The 20,071-nt window shown below is 39.3% G+C and overlaps 2 protein-coding genes and 1 long non-coding RNA gene across 3 annotated transcripts; all 3 read right to left on the minus strand.

Annotated features, from left to right (window-relative positions):
- Positions 1 to 1,733: 1,733 nt before the first annotated feature.
- Positions 1,734 to 3,512, minus strand: HBD (hemoglobin subunit delta). The gene is made up of 3 exons (XM_001162045.4): positions 3,236 to 3,512; positions 2,883 to 3,105; positions 1,734 to 1,988 (listed from the first exon to the last, which is right to left on the minus strand). Exons 1-3 carry the CDS (start codon positions 3,325 to 3,327, stop codon positions 1,860 to 1,862), a joined length of 444 nt encoding a protein of 147 aa, XP_001162045.2. The 5' UTR covers positions 3,328 to 3,512; the 3' UTR covers positions 1,734 to 1,859.
- Positions 3,513 to 10,806: 7,294 nt separating this feature from the next.
- Positions 10,807 to 12,530, minus strand: LOC748584 (uncharacterized). The gene is made up of 3 exons (XR_682948.4): positions 12,358 to 12,530; positions 12,014 to 12,236; positions 10,807 to 11,164 (listed from the first exon to the last, which is right to left on the minus strand). It is a non-coding gene; the product is annotated as an uncharacterized LOC748584 (long non-coding RNA).
- A 4,729-nt stretch (positions 12,531 to 17,259) lies between these two features.
- Positions 17,260 to 18,711, minus strand: HBG1 (hemoglobin, gamma G). The gene is given in 3 exon segments (NM_001135831.1): positions 17,260 to 17,388; positions 18,275 to 18,497; positions 18,620 to 18,711. Coding segments are annotated over 3 exon segments (444 nt in total).
- Positions 18,712 to 20,071: the final 1,360 nt, after the last annotated feature.

Below are 20,071 nucleotides of genomic sequence, written 5' to 3' on the forward strand. Positions count from 1 at the left end.
ACAAGGTGCCAAGTCTTTTTTCATCTCTTGACCTCCTCCTCCTCAATATGAAGATAGCAATGCCTAGCATATAGTAATTGTGGGTGCTCGGCACATGTCCCATCCAGGTGATGTTCTCATGAATTCTCTGGTATTTGGATTTTTAGGGCCAACTTCTTGCCTAGATTCACTGACTACTTCTAATGGTGTAGGAATAGAAGAAGGTATAGTAAGCTATATTTGCTCTTTTTTTTTGACTTTTGGAGAAAGGAATGTAGTTTGTTTTCCCTATCAAGATCGTAAGGTCTACAATCTCTCTTACTGTCTTTTGAATACCACACAAGTATCTCCTTTTAATATCTTACTCTTATGAGAACTTCCCTATGCTCAGGAATGTGAAAGTGATCTTCCCCAAAATGCCCTGAGTAGCTCTGCTTCTGATATGTAAACCAGTGGTTCCTAAATATCCTATGCAGATATAAAGAGTTCTCAGTGCCTACTATGTATAATGACTTAAGGAAAACACATGGATATAAAAGAGCTTCTGCTGCCAGTCAATTCAAAATATTGTGATCAAAACAGTTAACTATAACACATTGTCAATATATTCTGGCAGTACAGACAGAGTTACTGTGAAAGCACTTTCAAACACAAGGAAACAACAGATTCTGTTTAGGTATTCAAGTAAGTTTAAAATTAATCAACATGCATATACTACAGATTTTTAAAAATGTATACAACTGAGAAAGTTCTAAAAATCCTTCTAATTTTACCTATGGCAAAAAATGGTGCTCAAGGAAAAAAAAATTACTACCTATGATCAGAAAGGAAATAACTGTTTGGTTGTTTACTGCATGCTTCCTCTTTGTATGTTGTAGCATTAACAACAAAGAAACACTGTGCGATGGTATTATTAATATTGTCCTCTAATTCCAGAAGTTCTAAAGCAAGGAATAATCATTCCTTCATTTACTCATTTACTCATTTGTTCATTCATTCACTGTTTTCTTGAATAAATATTTTCTTTCTGCCCATTGATGAATTTAATATGAGGCACAGTAGGCATGTAAGAAGGTAGAGAATAGGCAGAATTGCTTATAAAGCACGGAGTGTGTGTGTGCATGAAATAAATAAGAAAAACATAAAAATATAAAAAATGGTGTGGGGGAGGGTTTGGAAAGATTTTTTGGGTAGTATAGAAAAGTTTATTGTGGCTGGGGTCAAGAGAGGTCACAAGTAATACGTGAGCAACGAATCTTGACTGAAATATGGGAAGATAAGAGGAAATTCTTCACAGAGATGTTCTGGGGCAAGTAAGAGGAGGAAGCTATTTCTTGGAGCAGGAACACTTGATGGGGTATAGTATTATGGGCTACAATGTGCAGGCAAAGGAAGTAGGAAGAAAGAGAACATAACACTGTCTTGAGCAATCATTATGCCTTTAACTGAGCACATTATTTTCTCAGTAATTGTTGGAGTTTAATCGTAGCATTACCCTTGAGGCTATGTCTTAGGGTTGAGGTCTTCCCTAGAGCCTCTGCAGTGCTAGTATTATCTTTGTATCAAGAGTTCTTGATAATTTCTGCTCTTTGGAGGTAGAAGTGTCATCCATTAATGCCTTGTACGGTTCCCTTGCTTTTCTCTTTTCCCATGTACTCTTTGTAAAATAAACAAGTGCTCCCTATCTGTAGACCCTCAGGAACCTTCTTACATACCTGGACAAAAAAATGAAATAAGTGAAATTAATCAGGAAGTTGAGCTGAACATTCTTTATTAGGCAGAAGCCATACCCTTGAAGTAGGCATTGTGTTCCCAAGTTCAGAAAATAGAATCTAGGGAAATAGGGTCTTCTTATGGTTATCAGGAAACAGTCCAGGATCTCAATGGTACTTGTGAGCCAGGGCATTAGCCACACCAGCCACCACCTTCTGATAGGCAGCCTGCACTTGTGGGGTGAATTCCTTGCCAAAGTTGCGGGCCAGCACACACACCAGCACATTGCCCAAGAGCTGCGGAGAAGAGGTAGGCAGATACATGCATATGGTTAACAGAGAAATAAAGACTGGCTTCTGAGAAACTGAGCCAACACCCATTTTTTTCTGCCCAAATCTTAGACAAAACTGATCCCCAGGTTATTCCCATCAGCATAAATAAGTACATATATGAATGCATACATATAACATATATCTATACACACACATCCTCTATGTACTTAACTAGCATATAGTCTATATATGTACATGTATGCTATATATGCTGTATAATGCTATATACAAATTAATTCCAAATTAGTTTTAATTTTGTATGTGTATATAGCATATACAAATTACTATGAACAGATTAATAGATACAAATTCATTGATTAATCAGTGTGATGATGGGCTGTCTCCTAGCAACGACTTCTGCCCCACCTCCAGTGTAAATGTCTAGTCTTTCATAGTCAAATATTCACTTTCCTTTCCATTCCATTTACTACAGAATTTATAAAATTCCAATTATTCCTTATTGTAAAATGATTTATAGCCTCTAAAACAGTATTCTATGCCTCTCGTCTTTGAGTTGGAGCCTCTCCCATACCCATGTGGAGAGACAAAAGGATTATTCTAAGTGCAGAATTAGCAGGTGAGAGCTGGTATGCATAACTTGAGTTGTTGTTAGAGAAGGAAAAATGAAGGGAGGGGGTTGGGAGAGAAAGACAGGATATTAAATAATTTAAAATAGCAAGATTGTGAGGAAGGAAAAAATGCAGAATATTTAAATAAAAAATTAACAAAATTTTAGAAGCATTAAATGATAAAATATAGTAAAATGACAAAAATGTGGGAGAAGAGCAGGTAGGTAAAAGAACCAAAATGTAAGATTAGAAAGTAAAAAGAGAAAAGTGAAGCATCTCCTGGACTCACCCTGAAGTTCTCAGGATCCACGTGCAGCTTGTCACAGTGCAGCTCACTCAGCTGAGAAAAAGTGCCCTTGAGGTTGTCCAGGTGAGCCAGGCCATCACTAAAAGCACCTAGCACCTTCTTGCCATGAGCCTTCACCTTAGGGTTGCCCATAACAGCATCAGGAGAGGACAGATCCCCAAAGGACTCAAAGAACCTCTGGGTCCAAGGGTAGACCACCAGTAATCTGAGGGTAGGAAAACAGCCCAAGGGACAGAGAGAGTCAGTGCCTATCAGAAACCCAAGAGTCTTCTCTGTCTACACATGCCCAGTTTCCATTTGCCTCCTTGAGCCTGTCTTATAACCTTGATACCAACCTGCCCAGGGCCTCACCACCAACTGCATCCACATTCACTTTGCCCCACAGGGCATTGACAGCAGTCTTCTCCTCAGGAGTCAGATGCACCATGGTGTCTGTTTGAGGTTGCTAGTGAACACCGTTATGTCAGAAGAAAGTGTAAGCAACAGTCGACTCTGCCCTGCCTTTTATGCTGGTCCTGTGCTCCCTGCTCCAGTGAGCAGGTTGGTTTAAGATAAGCAGGGTTTCATTAGTTTGTGAGAATGAAAAATGAACCTTCATTCCACTGTTCCCTTAACTTGCCCTGAGATTGGCTGTTCTGTCATGTGTGTCTTGACTCAGAAACCCTGTTCTCCTCTACATATCTCCCCACTGCATCTCTTTCAGCAGTTGTTTCTAAAAATATCCTCCTAGTTTCATTTTTGCAGAAGTGTTTTAGGCTAATATAGTGGAATGTATCTTAGAGTTTAACCTATTTGTTTCTGTCACTTTATACTAAGAAAACTTATCTAAAAGCAGATGTTTCAACAAGTTGACTCAATATAAAGTTCTTCTTTGCCTCTAGAGATTTTTGTCTCCAAGGGAATTTTGAGAGGTTGGAATGGACAAATCTATTGCTGCAGTTTAAACTTGCTTGCTTCCTCCTTCTTTTGGTAAATTCTCCCTATAATAAAACTCTAATTTTTTATTATATTGAAATAAATATCCATTAAAAGAATATTTCAAAAATGAATAGTGTTTATTTACCAGTTATTGAAATAGGTTCTGGAAACATGAATTTTAAGGTTAACATTTTAATGACAGATCAAATCAAATATTATATACAAATATTTTGAATGTTTAAAATTATGGTATGACTAAAGAAAGAATGCGAAGTGCAAAGTAGATTTACTATATTCAGCCAGATTAAATTTAATGAAGTTCCTGGGAATATGCTAGTACAGAACATTTTTACAAATGTGTTCTTAAAAAAAAATGTGGAATTAGACCCAGGAATGAAGATCCCAGTAGTTTTTCACTCTTTTCTGAATTCAAATAATGCCACAATGGCAGACAAATACACACCCATGAGCATATCCAAAAGGAAGGATTGAGGGAAAGAGGAGGAAGAAATGGAGAAAGGAAGGAAGGAAGAGGGGAAGAGAGAGGATGGAAGGGATGGAGGAGAAGAAGGAAAAATAATGGAGAGGAGAGGAGAAAAAAGGAGGGGAGAGGAGAGGAGAAGGGATAGGGAAGAGAAAGAGAAAGGGAAGGGAGGAGAGGAAAGAAGAGAAGAGGAGAGAAAAGAAACGAAGAGAGAGGGGAAGGGAAGGGAAAAAAAGAGGAAGAAAGAGACAAGAGAAGAGATAAGACTGACAGTTCAAATTTTGGTAGTAATATGGATCAATAGAAACTCAAACTCTGTTGGTGACAGTGTACAATAGTATAACCCCTTTGGAAAACCTTTAATAGTATCCACAAATGCTGGATACTTGATAAATCTGTTACCTAGCAATTACATTTTTAGATATTCAGAAACACATGCATGTGTGTATCCAAAGACATGTATAGAAATGCTTATGACAGCAATAATCATAAAAACCTCAAACTGGTAGCCACTTAAATGCTTACCAACAGTAGAATTGATAAATTACGGTATAGTCAAAGAATAGAATATTACACAGAAATGAAAAGAATCAACTACTGCTTAACACGTAGCGATACAAATGCATTTTACAGCATTTGGTTGATTAAAAGTAACCAGAGGTGAGTTCAAACTATATGATTTTATTTGTATATAGAAAGATGGATGATGTGCCTGAGATTCTGATCACAAGGTGAAATGTTATAAAATAGGGTAGAGAGGAGCCATGAATGACCTTTAAACTTTGTTACAAATTATTTTTCTGTAACCTGGAAGCCAAGGAAAGATATTGAATAATTCAAGAAAGGTGGTGGCATGGTTTGATTTGTGTCTTTAAAAGATTATTCTCACTTAGTGAAGAAATGTATTTTAGAAGTAGAGAAAATGGGAGACAAACAGCTGGGCTTCTGTTGCAGTAGGGAAGAAAGTGACAATGCCATTTCTATTATCAGACTTGGACCATGACGGTGATGTCAGTCGTGAACACAAGAATAGGGCCACATTTGTGAGTTTAGTGGTACGATAAAATCAGAAATTCAGTCTTGGATACATTGTATTGTATGCACTCTTGTAAAATGCAAAAAGATGTACTTAGATATATGGATCTGGAGCTCAGAAAGAATACAACCAGGTCAAGAATACAGAATGGAACAGAACATACAAGAACAGATCATAATGTGCTGTGTAAATCACTACCACTACCTGTTAAAAATGACAGATGATGTACTTTATCAATATCTCCTTAAAATCTTAGAATGTGTTTGTGAGGTAGGAATTATGTTTCCAATTCATATGTAAGAAAATTGATTCTAAAAAAAATGTTAGGTAAATTCTTAAGGCCATGAGGACTGTTATTTGATCTTTGTCTGTCAATTCCAAAGACTTGGCTTTTCACTTTAATTCTGTTCTACCTGAAATGATTTTACACATTGGGAGATCTGGTTACATGTTTATTATATATGGATTGCATTGAGAGGATTTGTATAACAGAATAAGGTCTTTTCTTCTTTTCTCTTCTGAGATGGAGTTTCATCCCTATTGCCCAAGCTAGAGTGCAATGGTGCAATCTAGGCTCACCGCAACCTCCGCCTCCTGGGTTCAAGCAATTCTCCTGCCTCAGCCACCTGAATAGCTGGGACTGCAGGCATGCACCACACACCTGGCTGATTTTGTATTTTTAGTAGAGATGGGGTTTCACCATGTTGGTCAGGCTGGTCTTGAACTCCTGACCTCAAGTGATCTGCCTGCCTCGGCCTCCCAAAGTGCTGGGTTTACAAGCCTGAGCCACCGCATCCAGCCAGGATAAGGTCTTAAAGTGGAAAGAATAGCATCTACTCTTGTTCAGGAAACAATGAGGACCTGACTGTGGGCAGTAAGAGTGGTGATTAATAGATAGGGACAAATTGAAGCAGAATTGAACTGTTGATTAGAGGTAGGGAAATGATTTTAATCTCTGACCTTGGTGAATGGGCAAGTAGCTATCTAATGACTAAAATGGAAAACACTGGAAGAGAAACAGTTTTAGTATAAAAAGTGAAATACCCATGCTGAGTCTGAGGTGCCTATAGGACATCTATATAAATAAGCCCAGTACATTGTTTGATATATGGGTTTGGCACTGAGGTTGGAGGTCAGAGGTTAGAAATCAGACTTGGGAATTGGGATTATACAGGCTATATTTAAGAGTTTAGATATGACTGTGAATCCAAGAGTGTGATGAATACAAAGTTAAATGAAGGACCTTTAATGAACACCAACATTTAATGTGAAATCTCAAGGAAGTATGAAGTAAGACATAGTCCCCAAAATCCCCGATGATTTTAGAACTCAGTATCGATTTTAATTAGTGTAATGCCAATGTGGGTTACAATGGAAGTCAACTTGCTGTTGGTTTCAGAGCAGGTAGGAGATAAGGTTCTAGATTCTGACACACAGTGAAAAGCTGAAACAAAAAGGAAAAGGTAGGGTGAAAGATGGGAAATGTATGTAAGGAGGATGAGCCACATGGTATGGGAGGTATACTAAGGACTCTAGTGTCAGAGAAATATGGGTTATATCCTTCTACAAAATTCACATTCTTGGCTGGGTGTGGTGGCTCACGCCTGTGATCCCAGCACTTTCAGAGGCCGAGGAGGGTGGATCACCTGATGTTAGGAGTTCGAGATCAGCCTGACCAACATGGTGAAACCCCCTCTCTACTAAAAATAGAAAATTAGCCAGGCATGGTGGTGGCACGCCTGTAATGCCAGCTACTTGGGAGGCTGAGGCAGGAGAATCGCTTGAACCTGGGAGGCTGATGTTGCAGTGAGCCTGGATCATGCCATTGCACTCCAGCCTGGGCAACCATAGCAATACTCCATCTTAGAAAAAAAAAAAAAAAAAAAGTTCTTGCTAACCTGAAAAAATAAATTATTTGAGCTTTGTACCTAATTCATAATTTTCAGATAATGAATATTGAGATGATATATGCACAGAACAATGCCTAGAGACACATTCTAAGTGTAAGTGACATTCTTAAATGCCAGTGCTCTCCACAATTCTAATCTCAGTTCACTGCTCTTTGAATTCTGTGTTTTCATATTATCTTATCAATACATTAATCATTGCAATAATCACTGCACACTGTAATTATTCATTTACTGGACACATCCTAGTTTCCTTCTGTCAATTACCATTCATGTCTGCTTTCACATTTATTTCTCATCCTTCCCTCAGTGTTCTCTGTATTTGAGGAACTGACATTTCCCAGGTTTCCTCACCCTTTCAGTCGCATGTACATTCTGCAATGGTAAACACTGGCTGAGGGAAAGCATAAGCAAGATTATTTCTGGTCTCTCTCTCTCTCTGAACAGATCTCCTACAGCAGACAGTCTTTTTTATGGTTTTTTATGGCTGATATTTTGATGCCCCCATTAGACAGTTCTGGCTCTCTCCAAGGAGCCCCCACTAGCTCACTGAACCCAGTGGACCTCTGGTTATGAGCTCCGGTTCTGGACTCTGGTGGTATAAACATTTTCTCCTTCTGCCCTTCTAGGCCTAATGGCGGAAGAGGTTTTCTGATGTTACTAACATCTAGATTTCTGCACTGTCCTTTATTTGATATTTTAGCTCTTCCAATACAAGGATAATTAACTATTAAGAGCTGTGTTTAATTCTAGGTTGAGTAACTGATAATGGTTTGTCCTTTCCTTGATGGACCCTAACTGATATAACTAATAAACTGACTTCTGATACTATGTCTTATTAGTGTATGAAATTCTGATGTGAATAAATGCATGACACATACTTGTTGACTAATCGAACTATAGCAAGGGAGATTGAGGGAACAGCCTTATAGAGGCAGAGGAAGGAACCTCATGACCTATAAATACTAAGATATCACATAGTCATTTTAGAACCAAAGGTTCCTCAGTTTAGGTCTCAAACAAACTTCTCTATGGATAGTGTAATACTCATAATATAGAAAAGAGAGATCTAATTTTGGATAATTTAATCTTTTTTTTCATCTCCAAATACTAGGGAAATAAGAGTTTACAAGACAATGTCTCTACCATAAAAGAGGTTAAAATTTAGTGGTAGGAATATACAATGAGCAGATTAAGTACATTAGTAGGAAAAACACTAAATATTATAAGAAAGAGCCCATAATTGTAGCAGAGTTTATAGACAGGGCTTTAAGCCCAGTTAAAATTAAAAAGTAGCTTCTTAGTTGAGATAACATATAAGTTAGGATTTAAAGTATGAGTACAAGATAGACAGGGCAAAATGAGGGAAAGACATCACCCAGAGTAAATGAACAGCATGCACAAAGCTAACAGAGTCAAATGCAGAAATCCAAATTCAGTAGATTGACTGGGGTAATTTTGTCAATGCACTCAAGTATGCATCTGTAACAGTGTGTGTTCTTATGTGTGCATGGAATGTTTGTTCATGGAGCATAAGAAATTGTGTGGACATATAGACACATCTGTATGTGTATATCAGAGAATGTTTACATTGCTACAAGATTTTATATGACTACATGCACAAGCATTCATGCTACATGTCAGTTTGGTATATTTTTCCTGTAAGATGTGTACTTATGTGTTTTCCAGTAAAGGTGAATGTGAAAACTCCTCATCGAGCAATGAACAATAAGTAACACAGGAAATTCAACCCTCGTCTCTTCATTTAAAATACAGAGTGACATTCAGAAGGGCAAGGGATAGCACAAGTGTGAGATTTTAAAGTGTGATTGTTTGGACACAGTAATTATTCAAAGAATGTGCTTAATTAATGTATGCTACAAGACAGCAGTTGAGTGATTATTGTACATGAGCAACTGTTATTTATTCTGCTTTGAGGGTTATTAGTGGGGACTCAAAATTATGACAAAGGAATTTCAGCAGCTGTTAGATGGTAGCACCGCCTATCTATGTGCTCCCACTCAAGAGATATGGTGAGGTGAGCTCTTTGGGGTGGACACATAGAGGAAATACTTTGAGAAAGAGGCTTGGGGATTAATGAAACTGGAGAAGAAAGGATATTATATCTTCTAAAACCTCTTTCTTTGAGGTTTTAGGTTTGAGGGTTCTACATACTTCCTAAGGGTCTTGGGTACAGGAGTTTGAAGTGATTGCCACAGAATGGTTACGTTCATTGCCAGATCCAAACAGGGGGCTTGAAGGCATTTGCTGTTCTGTCAATAAATTTCCTTCTTTTCATTCACAGGCAAGGATTTTAGCTGTCATCTCTGACTCTCTGTTTCACAATGTTTTCCAGTTCTGTGCAATCACTGCCACAATGGTCTCTTACTTGATTTTTTTCTTAACTTGTTTCCATCAACTTCAGTTCTTTATCCATCACCTCAATATAATTACAGCAAGCTCCTCTGACTATACCCAAGTTAGACTTTGTCTAATCAGTTCTATATATATATATACATGTGAATCAATTTTCTACATTTCCCTATTTATTATGTCACTCTCATATGCAAGAAACTTCAGTGATTTTTGCTCAAAACAATAGCTATTTTTCTTACTTCATCTGGTCTCTGCATCCAGTTTCCCTAATTTTATATCATCCTGCCTCTTTTAAATGTCCATATTCTCCTCTATCAACTTGACTTAACGTGCTGTTTCCTAAATCTCAGCCTTTTAATCTGCTGTTTGCTCCCATAAACAAAAATCAGTGGTTTTCAATATTGATTGCTAATAATTTTTTATTCATAAAAATTGTATATTTATGAATGCACACATATGTGTATATATATATAGAAAGAGAATAAAATCACTACCACTAAAAACAATAAAACTTGTACATATTTATAGAAACAGTGAGCTGAACAAAGAGATTTATTATTTATCGGGTAGTGTGATAAAGACTTTACAGGTATCAATTCAATTTGTTCTTACAAAAATCCTTTAAGGAAAATAAATATGATAAATCTATCATATGTACAGCTTAATGGAATTATAAATATGTTTCAGGTCACAGAGGTAGCAGATGAAGTACAGATGAAAACCAAGACAGCCAGTTCACATGCCTTAGAGATAATTCTCTATTAATACCATTGAAGACGTTAAGAGAAAGTTCAAGGTTTGGCCCTTGATTGGTCTCTAGGAAGCCCCATCCCCACTTCATTATAAATCATAAAAAATATGTTGTTTAAAATAAGTAGAAGTGAACTGCAGTCACCAAATGAGCTATATCCTGAGTTCATACAAATAATAGCCTATACAGAGCTTCTAATTTGAGTCCTAACATACCTCTACACACTACCAACAATCCTCTTACATCTCCAAAGAGTACCTCCATTGACCTCCCTTTCTGTAAAGACATTGTCTTATTCTAGAGACGATTTCCCCTTCCTAGGAGTAACTACCCCACTAAATCCACCCATAAGTTCTCTCTTTTCTTGCAGGATTGCGAGAAAGTATCTTCTCTGTCCTTAAACTCCCATTCTCCAACATTCTCATTTCCATCAGAAATGGTGCGTCCTTTTGGCTGAATCAGGGTAAAATATAAAGACAGAAAAAGAATACAATGATATTTCTTAGAGAGCATATTTCTTTATTTTATTTTTATCATGCAGGAACTGAATCAGCAGGCAGGATACTGCTCTTCTCCCCAACCTCCCCCATCTAAAGGAGATGAGATTTCGGGACATAGGTAAAAACATAGTGGACCATAGGTACAAACATAGTGGACAGGGAACTCAGTGGTCTTGTGGGCTACAGCATTAACCACAGCATTTGTTAGTTACTGCCAAGAAGCCTGTATGTGTAGGGTAAACTCCTCGCTGAAGTGGGTTGCCAAAACAATCAATATCACGTTGCCTAAGAGCTGGGGAGGGAGTGAAGATAAAAAAGAAAATGGTACATAGTGAATAGAAGGCCTCAAGCTGGACTTGCAGTAAATAGATATAACACTTACATCCTTTTTGACCAGAGTTTGAGCAACTCTCACCATTATGGGCTAGATATTAGCTTCAATATGACTGGCAGCCCTGCCCCTCCCATTGTGTCCTATCCTTCTCTTACTTGCTATGCCAACTCACTACCCCAGCATATTGTGATTGTTTCATTTTTTTTTAGAGACTTCGTCCTTTTAAAAAGTAGGATAATAGTACTTCAAGGAACAGTAATGGATAGGATAAGTCCCCAGTCATCACATACATACATACATACAATTTTCCCAAACACTCATAACAAAGAATCCTGTACCATGCGTACGAAAGTATACCATCATCATTCGGAGGGAAACAATCCTCTTTTTAACAGCTTCCCACTACTTTGCTCAGTTGATCTTTTTTTAACCTCCAAGACTATGCAGAAAAGTGACTATTAATTTTTATAGAAAATTTCGCTGACCAAAGGAAAGATGTTATTTTCTCTATCTCAACTTCTGTTCCCTCATCCAAAAACACTCAGTTTGATTTTGGCCAGAATTTTTTATAAGATGTGTTTTTCAGAGCTATCAAATGGTAAGTGGCCTTCCATTATTCATAGTCCTTGCTCTACCAAATTTTAGTTATGTTATTTACAGCAACATAACTCTCAAAATCCCACTGCTGAAATATCATATCCCATAGCTGACTCATAACACAAGAGAAAGCCACCTCTGCTTTCAAAAGTACCCATAGTGCAAATATCTAAGGGTAAAGAAGAAAGCGTGAGTGTACTTAGTACTCACCAGGAAGTTCTCAGGGTCCACATGCAGCTTGTTACAGTGCCGGTCACTCAGTGTAGCAAAGGTGCCTTTGAGGTCATCCGTGAGCATAACAGCTTTTCCAAAGGAGATCAGCACCTTCTTGCCATGTGCCTTGACTTTGGGGTTGCCCATTATTGCACAGTCAGAGCCCAGATATCCAAAACTTTCAAAGTACCTCTAGGTCCATGGGTAGACAACCAGGAGACTGTGGGATAGTCATAATCACAGAGCAGGTGCAAAGTCAGACTATGTAAGACAACGGGCTAATCCCTCTTTCAGAAACACTTTCTGCCTTTCTGCACCTTGCCCCGGCTTCCAGTACCTACCTGCCCAGAATCTCACCTCCAGCCTTCTCACCTTAACCTTGCTTCACAGGCTGGTGGCAGCAGCCTTCTTGTCAGCAGTGAAATGCACTACAGTGTCAGATCTGGGAGTTTCCTGGTGATCACAGATGAGCCAGAAGCATGCCTGCATCGCTGCTTCATGTGTGGCTGTTTACTTCTCCTCTCTGGCCCCCAGCCCTTTGTCTCTCCCAGTGAAATGAATCTATTGACCAGCCCTTTGCCTCTCTCAGTGAAATGAATCTGTTGGTCAAGGGTGGGTTGTGACTCCAGGGGTGGGGTTTGGGCAAGGAAGTTTTGCAAGATGGACATTCGAGTTTCTGATAGAATCCAGGTGGCCTTCTCAGGGGAACTTTGCTGTTCAGGCTTAATTTGAAACTTTACTTCCTTCCCCTCCATTTTCCTACACTACCCCCACGATCCAGTGTGCAGTTTATTTCTCAAGGACTTCGCCAGCGGCCGCTAATAACCTGAATGCTGACAAATAGGAATAAGTTACAACTGAAAAGGATAAGAATTACGAATATCTTAGCCATCAATTCCTCGATCAGGAGTTGTGACAGTGTAACAACGTGTTATCCTGTTATTCATCCAGGCTTTATGTGGAAGAAGCCACAGCCTTTCTTGGTTTTCAATTCTCTTGAGACTACAATGAATACACAATTTCATCACTTTTTTTTCTTTCTTTCTTTCTTTTTTTTTTTTTTTGAGATGGAGTCTCGCTTTGTCACCCAGGCTGGAGTGTACAGTGGCGCGATCTCTGCTCACTGCAAGCTCTGCCTTCCAGGTTCACGCCATTCTCCTGCCTCAGCCTCCCGAGTAGCTGGGACTACAGGCACCCGCCACCGTCTCTGGCTAATTTTTTGTATTTTTAGTAGAGATGGTGTTTCACCATGTTAGCCAGGATGGTCTTGATCTCCTGACCTCGTGATCCGCCCACCTCAGCCTCCCAAAGTGCTGGGATTACAGGTGTGAGCCACCGCGCCCGGCCAATTTCATCACTTTTTAGAATAGAAATAAACACCTCTATCCAGCATCAATTTGGAAGAAAGCAGAATAAGAAACAAACTAGGGAAGTAAGGGGAAAACTGGGTTTTATTACTGTGTTTTTTAATCCATTTAGTAGTCAGTGTACTTATCTGAACAAAAGAGATTTCCTCTGAATCGTTGAACAATAGTCCATGTCAAATCCTACATATCTACAAAATTATGCCAGAACATCTAATAGTGTTGGGGGAGAAGTGTGCTGCTCTGTTCAAGCAAGAGGATAGGAGATTCCATGGCCCGTGCTGGGCATTAGGTCATTTGTGTCTGGCACAGGCTTGATCTATAGTCTAATGCTGTGTTTAACTTGTCTTTATATCTAATCAGGCAGAGACATTCTTCACTGACAATATTCCACAGGCGGCTGCACGTGTCTCATGTGCTGCACGTCTCACGCGTCTCAAACAAGCAATTTCAGGAATAGACAGGGCACACTTCCACCGGCAGAGAGAAGAACAGTTTATTTTATATTCTTAAGGCTTACTGTCCTCATACTTAGAGGTTCAGGACGCTGGTTTGTGTGTTACCCCTGAGATAAATCCTTACAAGAAATAAAGTTTAGGAAATCACCCCCATGTGTATTTCAAGGAGACTCTAAATTTCAAAGAGTTAAACCCAATATATTAAAGCTGAATCTCTGATATTAGAGACACAATATTTTAGTCTACTTGATATAGTTGAGAGGCAGTTATCTGTTTTACTTAGGAATATGGGGAAAGTTTGTAGTGACAAACAGTTTGAGGCAAAACCAAGATTATCTTTAAGAGCAGAGATCGATGATATGAAGAAAAAGAAGTGGCAACTTTGACTATATGCAGGAAACACATTTATATTGAGTTCTGGGGACTGGCCTGAGAGCAAACTTCAGGTCATGTCCTTTAATGGCCCTAAAACTCATTCCCAAAAGAATTTCTGTTCATTGCCATACCTCATATCCTTAGGTACATACATCTAAAACCCTGCGTACCAGTGAACAGCTGCCCCATCTTTCCATCAGCCAACCAGGAATTCAGCAGTTACTGCTAACTTCCACTTTTCTCTCACCCACTCCAGGAAAAGTGACCTGCAGTCACTTTCCTGGAAGTATTGATTCTTTCTTGTTTGTGGCTGTTCCCCATTTCCAATTGTTTTCCATGATTATTGCTTCTACTGTGATCTATAGACTCTTATATCATCAATACCAGGTTATCATTGCAGTTTTCAACTTCTCCCTGTTGCATCTTATGCATTAATTCAACAAATACATATTAGATTCCATATGTCCTCCATGAAGTTTCATTCATATGCCATCCATTTTTCTTAATTCTGAGAATCTTACATGAACTAGACAGACAGATTCTCTGGCTAATGGTGCCCTCACTATAGTGAGCAGAGGAGACCAGCATACATACTAAAACAAATGAATGAACAAGAGATTTCAGATGGTATTATATGACTTGAAGAAACTGCATATTGTATCTACAACCATCTGGTCTTTTAGAAACCTGACAAAAGCAAGCAATGGGGAAAGGATTTTCAATTTAATAAATGATGGGGGAGAACTGGCTAGCCATATGCTGAAAAATGAAACTGGACTCCTTCCTTATACCTTATCCAAAAATTAACTCCAGATGGATTAGAGACTTAGATGAAAAACCCCAAACTATAAAAAGCCTAGAAAAAAATCAAGGCAATACTATTCATGATATAAGCACGGGCACAGATTTCATGATGGAAACATGAAAAGCAATTGCAGCAAAAGCAAAAATTGACAAATGGAATCTAATTAAACTAAAGAGCTCCTGCACAGCAAAAGAAACTACCATCAGAGCGAAAGACAATCTACAGAATGGGAAAAAAATTTTCCAATCTATTCTTCTGACAAAGGTCTAATATCCAGAGTAAACAAGAAACTTAAACAAGTTTACAAGAAAAAAAAAAACCCATTAAAACCATGGCACACTTTTACCTATAAAACAAACCTGCATATCCTGTACGTGTACCCCTGAATTTAAGGTAACAGTAAATTAAATTAAAAGAAAAAACAAATGCCATGGCAATGTCGGGAAGTTACCCTATATGGCCTAAAAAGAGAAGGCGTAAATAATCCAAAACTTGTTTAACATATCATCAAGAAATAACCATAAAAGGAACAACCAGCGGCCCTCGGGGCTGCTCTGCCTATGCAGTAGTCATTCGTTTATTTCTTTACTCTCTTAAGAAATTTGCTTTGACTTAAAAAAAACAAAAAACAAAAAAGAAAGAAAGTGCATATTCTGAAACGGTAGTGACTGCATTTGAAGTAGGACCTTTATGATACGATGGAGCCAGGCAGAGATGTTGGAGAAGTTCCTGAAAGAAGGAAGGGCATGTGCCAAATTCTGAGGCTGAGGAGAAAAAAGAAAGAAAGAAAAAAAGAATAAAGAACTTTACATTTCACTGTATGTAAAGACATTACAAGGCTAGAGTAAAGCATGTTGAAGTAAAAATAGGAGAAATCAAAGTTAGAGAGAAGGGCGCAGGCTTATTACTTGGGTCTTATAGATGAGAGTAGTAGAGTAGGTATTTTATACTGAAACATAGGGGACGAGGGGAGCTTTGCAAACCTGAGATAAACATGGTCTGTAGTCCACTCAAAACCCAAGCTTATTTTTTTTCTCCTTCATCTGCCTTACTCGGTGCAAGGTGCTATAACAAAATACCAAAGACTGGGTGGCTTCAACAACAGAGTTTTTTCTCACATTTCTGAAGGCTGACTCGTGGTCAGGGTTCTCTCCCTGGATTGCAGATGGCGGACTTCTCACTGTGTCCTCACCGGGAGGAAAGAGAAATGGCTTGTCTCTCTGCTTCTGATAAGGAAAATAATTTTATGATGGGGATCTGCTCTTATGAGCTCATCTAAACCTAATTACTTTTCAAAAGCCTCCCCCACAGATAAGGTCAGTTGGGAGTTGGGGATTCAGCATGTGAATTTTGAGGAGACACAAACATTAGGTCCGTAACACCATCATATTAAACTCTTACTTATAGAGATGCACTAACATCCAACTATACAAAAATTCCATTAAGTAAGCCTTCCAATTAATGTTGTACAAATTCTTCCCACTACATTTTGATCTCACAGTGCTGGTCTGTTGCTCAGACACAACATGCTCATGCTGACTTGTGAGCCTCTGCTGATTCATTTCTTACACCTAAGTCCCCACCTCCCCCAGAGGCTTACAATGCGGTCTCTCCCTTGAAATGCTGTGACCAATCTGCACACTTGAGGGCATGGGATTAATTTCACTTTCTTAGGCATCCACAAGGGCTGTGAAAAGCTAAGTGCCATTAGAAATAGTATTCCTCCTAATAAAATAGAATTGCTACACCTGACTAAACCTTGAATTCCTAAAGCTTGGAACACTTTCCCTTCATTAAGAACCATCCTTGCTACTCAGCTGCAATCAATCCAGCCCCCAGGTCTTCACTGAACCTTTTCCCATCTCTTCCAAAACATCTGTTTCTGAGAAGTCCTGTCCTATAGAGGTCTTTCTTCCCACCGGATTTCTCCTACACCATTTACTCCCACTTGCAGAACTCCCGTGTACAAGTGTCTTTACTGCTTTTATTTGCTCATCAAAAGGCACATCTCATATAAAAATAAATGAGGAGCATGCACACACCACAAACACAAACAGGCATGCAGAAATACACATACACACTTCCCTCAATATAAACCCTTTGTGGCTCATGTATTTAAAAAGATGTAAAAAAAAGAGCTGAAGAAAATCATGTGTGATCTCTCAGCAGAATAGATTTATTATTTGTATTGCTTGCAGAATAAAGCCTATCCTTGAAAGCTCTGAATCATGGGCAAGAGGCTCAGTGGTATCTGGAGGACAGGGCACTGGCCACTGCAGTCACCATCTTCTGCCAGGAAGCCTGCACCTCAGGGGTGAATTCTTTGCCGAAATGGATTGCCAAAACGGTCACCAGCACATTTCCCAGGAGCTGTTGAGATGAAAGGAGACAATAAAGATGAACCCATAGTGAGCTGAGAGCTCCAGCCTGGCCTCCAGATAACTACACACCCAGCTTCCACCCAGAATCAAGCCTATGTTAACTTCCCTCAAAGCCTGAGATTTTGCCTTCCCATTAAATGCAGGTAGTTGTTCCCCTTGCAGCACTAGTCACTGGCCATAATTTAAATCTTGCTATCTTCTTGCCACCATGAACCCTGTATGTTGTAGGCTGAAGACGTTAAAAGAAACACACGCTGACACGCACACACACACACACACACACACACACACAAACTCACAGCTGACTTTCAAAATCTACTCCAGCCCAAATGTTCCAATTGTTCCTCACCCCTGGACATACTTTGCCCCCATCTGGAATTAAAGGATATAAGTTTGTAATGAAGCATTAGCAGCATTTTATATGTGTCCAGATGACATAGGAATAGCCTTAGCAATATATGTTTGGCCACCAAAGTTCCCCACTTTGACTGAGCCAATATATGCCTTCTGCCTGCATCTTTTTAATGACCATACTTGTCCTGCCTCCAGATAGATGTTTTAAAACAACAAAAATGAGGGAAAGATGAAAGTTCTTTCTACTGGAATCTAATAAAGAAAAGTCATTTTCCTCATTTCCACCTCTCTATTCTCAAAGTCAAAATTGTCCATCTAGATTTTTAGAGGCACTCCTTAGGCCCTAAAACATTACCACTGGGTCTCAGCCCAGTTAGTCCTCTGCAGTTCCTTCACTCCCAACCCCAATATCTTCAAATAGTTCACACCCTGTGGGTAGATTCAGCTGTGCTCAGATTAATACTCAGTTGTCTAAGTTGCCTCCAGACTAAAGGCAACAGGGCTGAAACTCCTGGACTCACCCTGAAGTTCTCAGGATCCACATGCAGCTTGTCACAGTGCAGTTCACTCAGCTGGGCAAAGGTGCCCTTGAGGTCATCCAGGTGCTTTATGGCATCTCCCAAGGAAGTCAGCACCTTCTTGCCATGTGCCTTGACCTTGGGGTTGCCCATGATGGCAGAGGCAGAGGACAGGTTGCCAAAGCTGTCAAAGAACCTCTGGGTCCATGGGTAGACAACCAGGAGCCTGTAAGATTGACAAGAACAGTTTGACAGTCAGAAGGTGCCACAAATCCTGAGAAGTGACCTGGACTTTTGCCAGGCACAGGGTCCTTCCTTCCCTCCCTTGTCCTGGTCACCAGAGCCTACCTTCCCAGGGTTTCTCCTCCAGCATCTTCCACATTCACCTTGCCCCACAGGCTTGTGATAGTAGCCTTGTCCTCCTCTGTGAAATGACCCATGGCGTCTGGACTAGGAGCTTATTGATAACCTCAGACGTTCCAGAAGCGAGTGTGTGGAACTGCTGGAGGGTGCTTCCTTTTATTCTTCATCCCTAGCCAGCCGCCGGCCCCTGGCCTCACTGGATACTCTAAGACTATTGGTCAAGTCTGCCTTGTCAAGGCTATTGGTCAAGGCAAGGCTGGCCAACCCATGGGTGGAGTTTAGCCAGGGACCGTTTCAGACAGATATTTGCATTGAGATAGTGTGGGGAAGGGGCCCCCAAGAAGATACTGCTGCTTAATTTTTTTTATAGCCTTTGCCTTGTTCCGATTCAGTCATTCCAGTTTTTCTCTAATTTATTCTTCCCTTTAGCTAGTTTCCTTCTCCCATCATAGAAGATACCAGGACTTCTTTTGTCAGCCTTTTTTTACCTTCTTGTCTCTAGCTCCAGTGAGGCCTGTAGTTTAAAGCTAAAGCATGTACCAATTTTTGCAAAGTTCAGGGATTGTGAAATGTGTTTTAGGCATAGGTCCAGGATTTTTGACGGGACAAATCTTAGTCTCTTTCAGTTAGCAGTGGTTTCTAAGGAAAAAGTGCTATACTTCTTTTTGAATATACTCTTTGTGACTTTTGCCATTATCTCTTAATTTCTCAATAGTGCAGTGAAAACAATTTCTATAAAGCCACAGTTTCAGCGCAGTAATAGATTAGTGTTATGTAATATAAGACCTAATGCTTACCTCAATATCTACTTATCCGTACCTATTTGAAATAAATCGTGACTGTTTCATCTTAGAAAAATATTTGATTCCATATTCAGGTATGTATGTATACACCAGATGATGTGTATTTACCACTGGATAAGTGTGTGTGCTGGCTGATGACCCAGGGTTTTGGCGTAGCTCTTCTATGCTCAGTAAAGATGATGGTAGAATGTTCTTTGGCAGGTACTGTGGATTAGAATTAATTATCTTTTATAAATGCTAGGTTCACTTCTCAGGGAATCTTACTCTAAGACATAAGACGTGCATGTGCATGGAAAACAACTCTAAAGAGGCAAGGGTTGTTTTTATTGACTAATAGTCCACACACTATGATAACTCGAATATTAGTGTACTTTAGACAGCTTTATTTCTAACACAGTGCTGTTTCTGACATATTGGACCATTAACAGGGTAGGAAGTATTTATGCTGGTTTTTTGGTTCTGTTTTGCTTTTGGTTAGTTTGTTTTCGTTTTTCTCTGAAAGTGATCCATGATCTCTAACCTTGCTAGATTATAATGCCAGAAGCTCTGGAATTCTGGCTTATCGGAGGCAAGCTGTATCTTCAAATTAGTTTATCCCCTAAGCTATCAGGTTGATTGAAATTATAATAATATT

The sequence above is a fragment of the Pan troglodytes genome, chromosome 9 (genome assembly GCF_028858775.2).
Source record: "Pan troglodytes isolate AG18354 chromosome 9, NHGRI_mPanTro3-v2.0_pri, whole genome shotgun sequence".
Lineage (NCBI taxonomy): Eukaryota > Metazoa > Chordata > Mammalia > Primates > Hominidae > Pan > Pan troglodytes.

Bases quoted from the DNA above. Each gene is read 5' to 3' on its own strand.
- HBD (XM_001162045.4), bottom strand. From the start codon at position 3,327: ATGGTGCATCTGACTCCTGAGGAGAAGACTGCTGTCAATGCCCTGTGG. The intron at 3,106-3,235 runs GTTGGTATCAAG...TCCTACCCTCAG, and splicing joins GGTGGTGAGGCCCTGGGCAG to ATTACTGGTGGTCTACCCTT. The intron at 1,989-2,882 runs GTGAGTCCAGGA...TCTTCTCCGCAG, and splicing joins TGGATCCTGAGAACTTCAGG to CTCTTGGGCAATGTGCTGGT.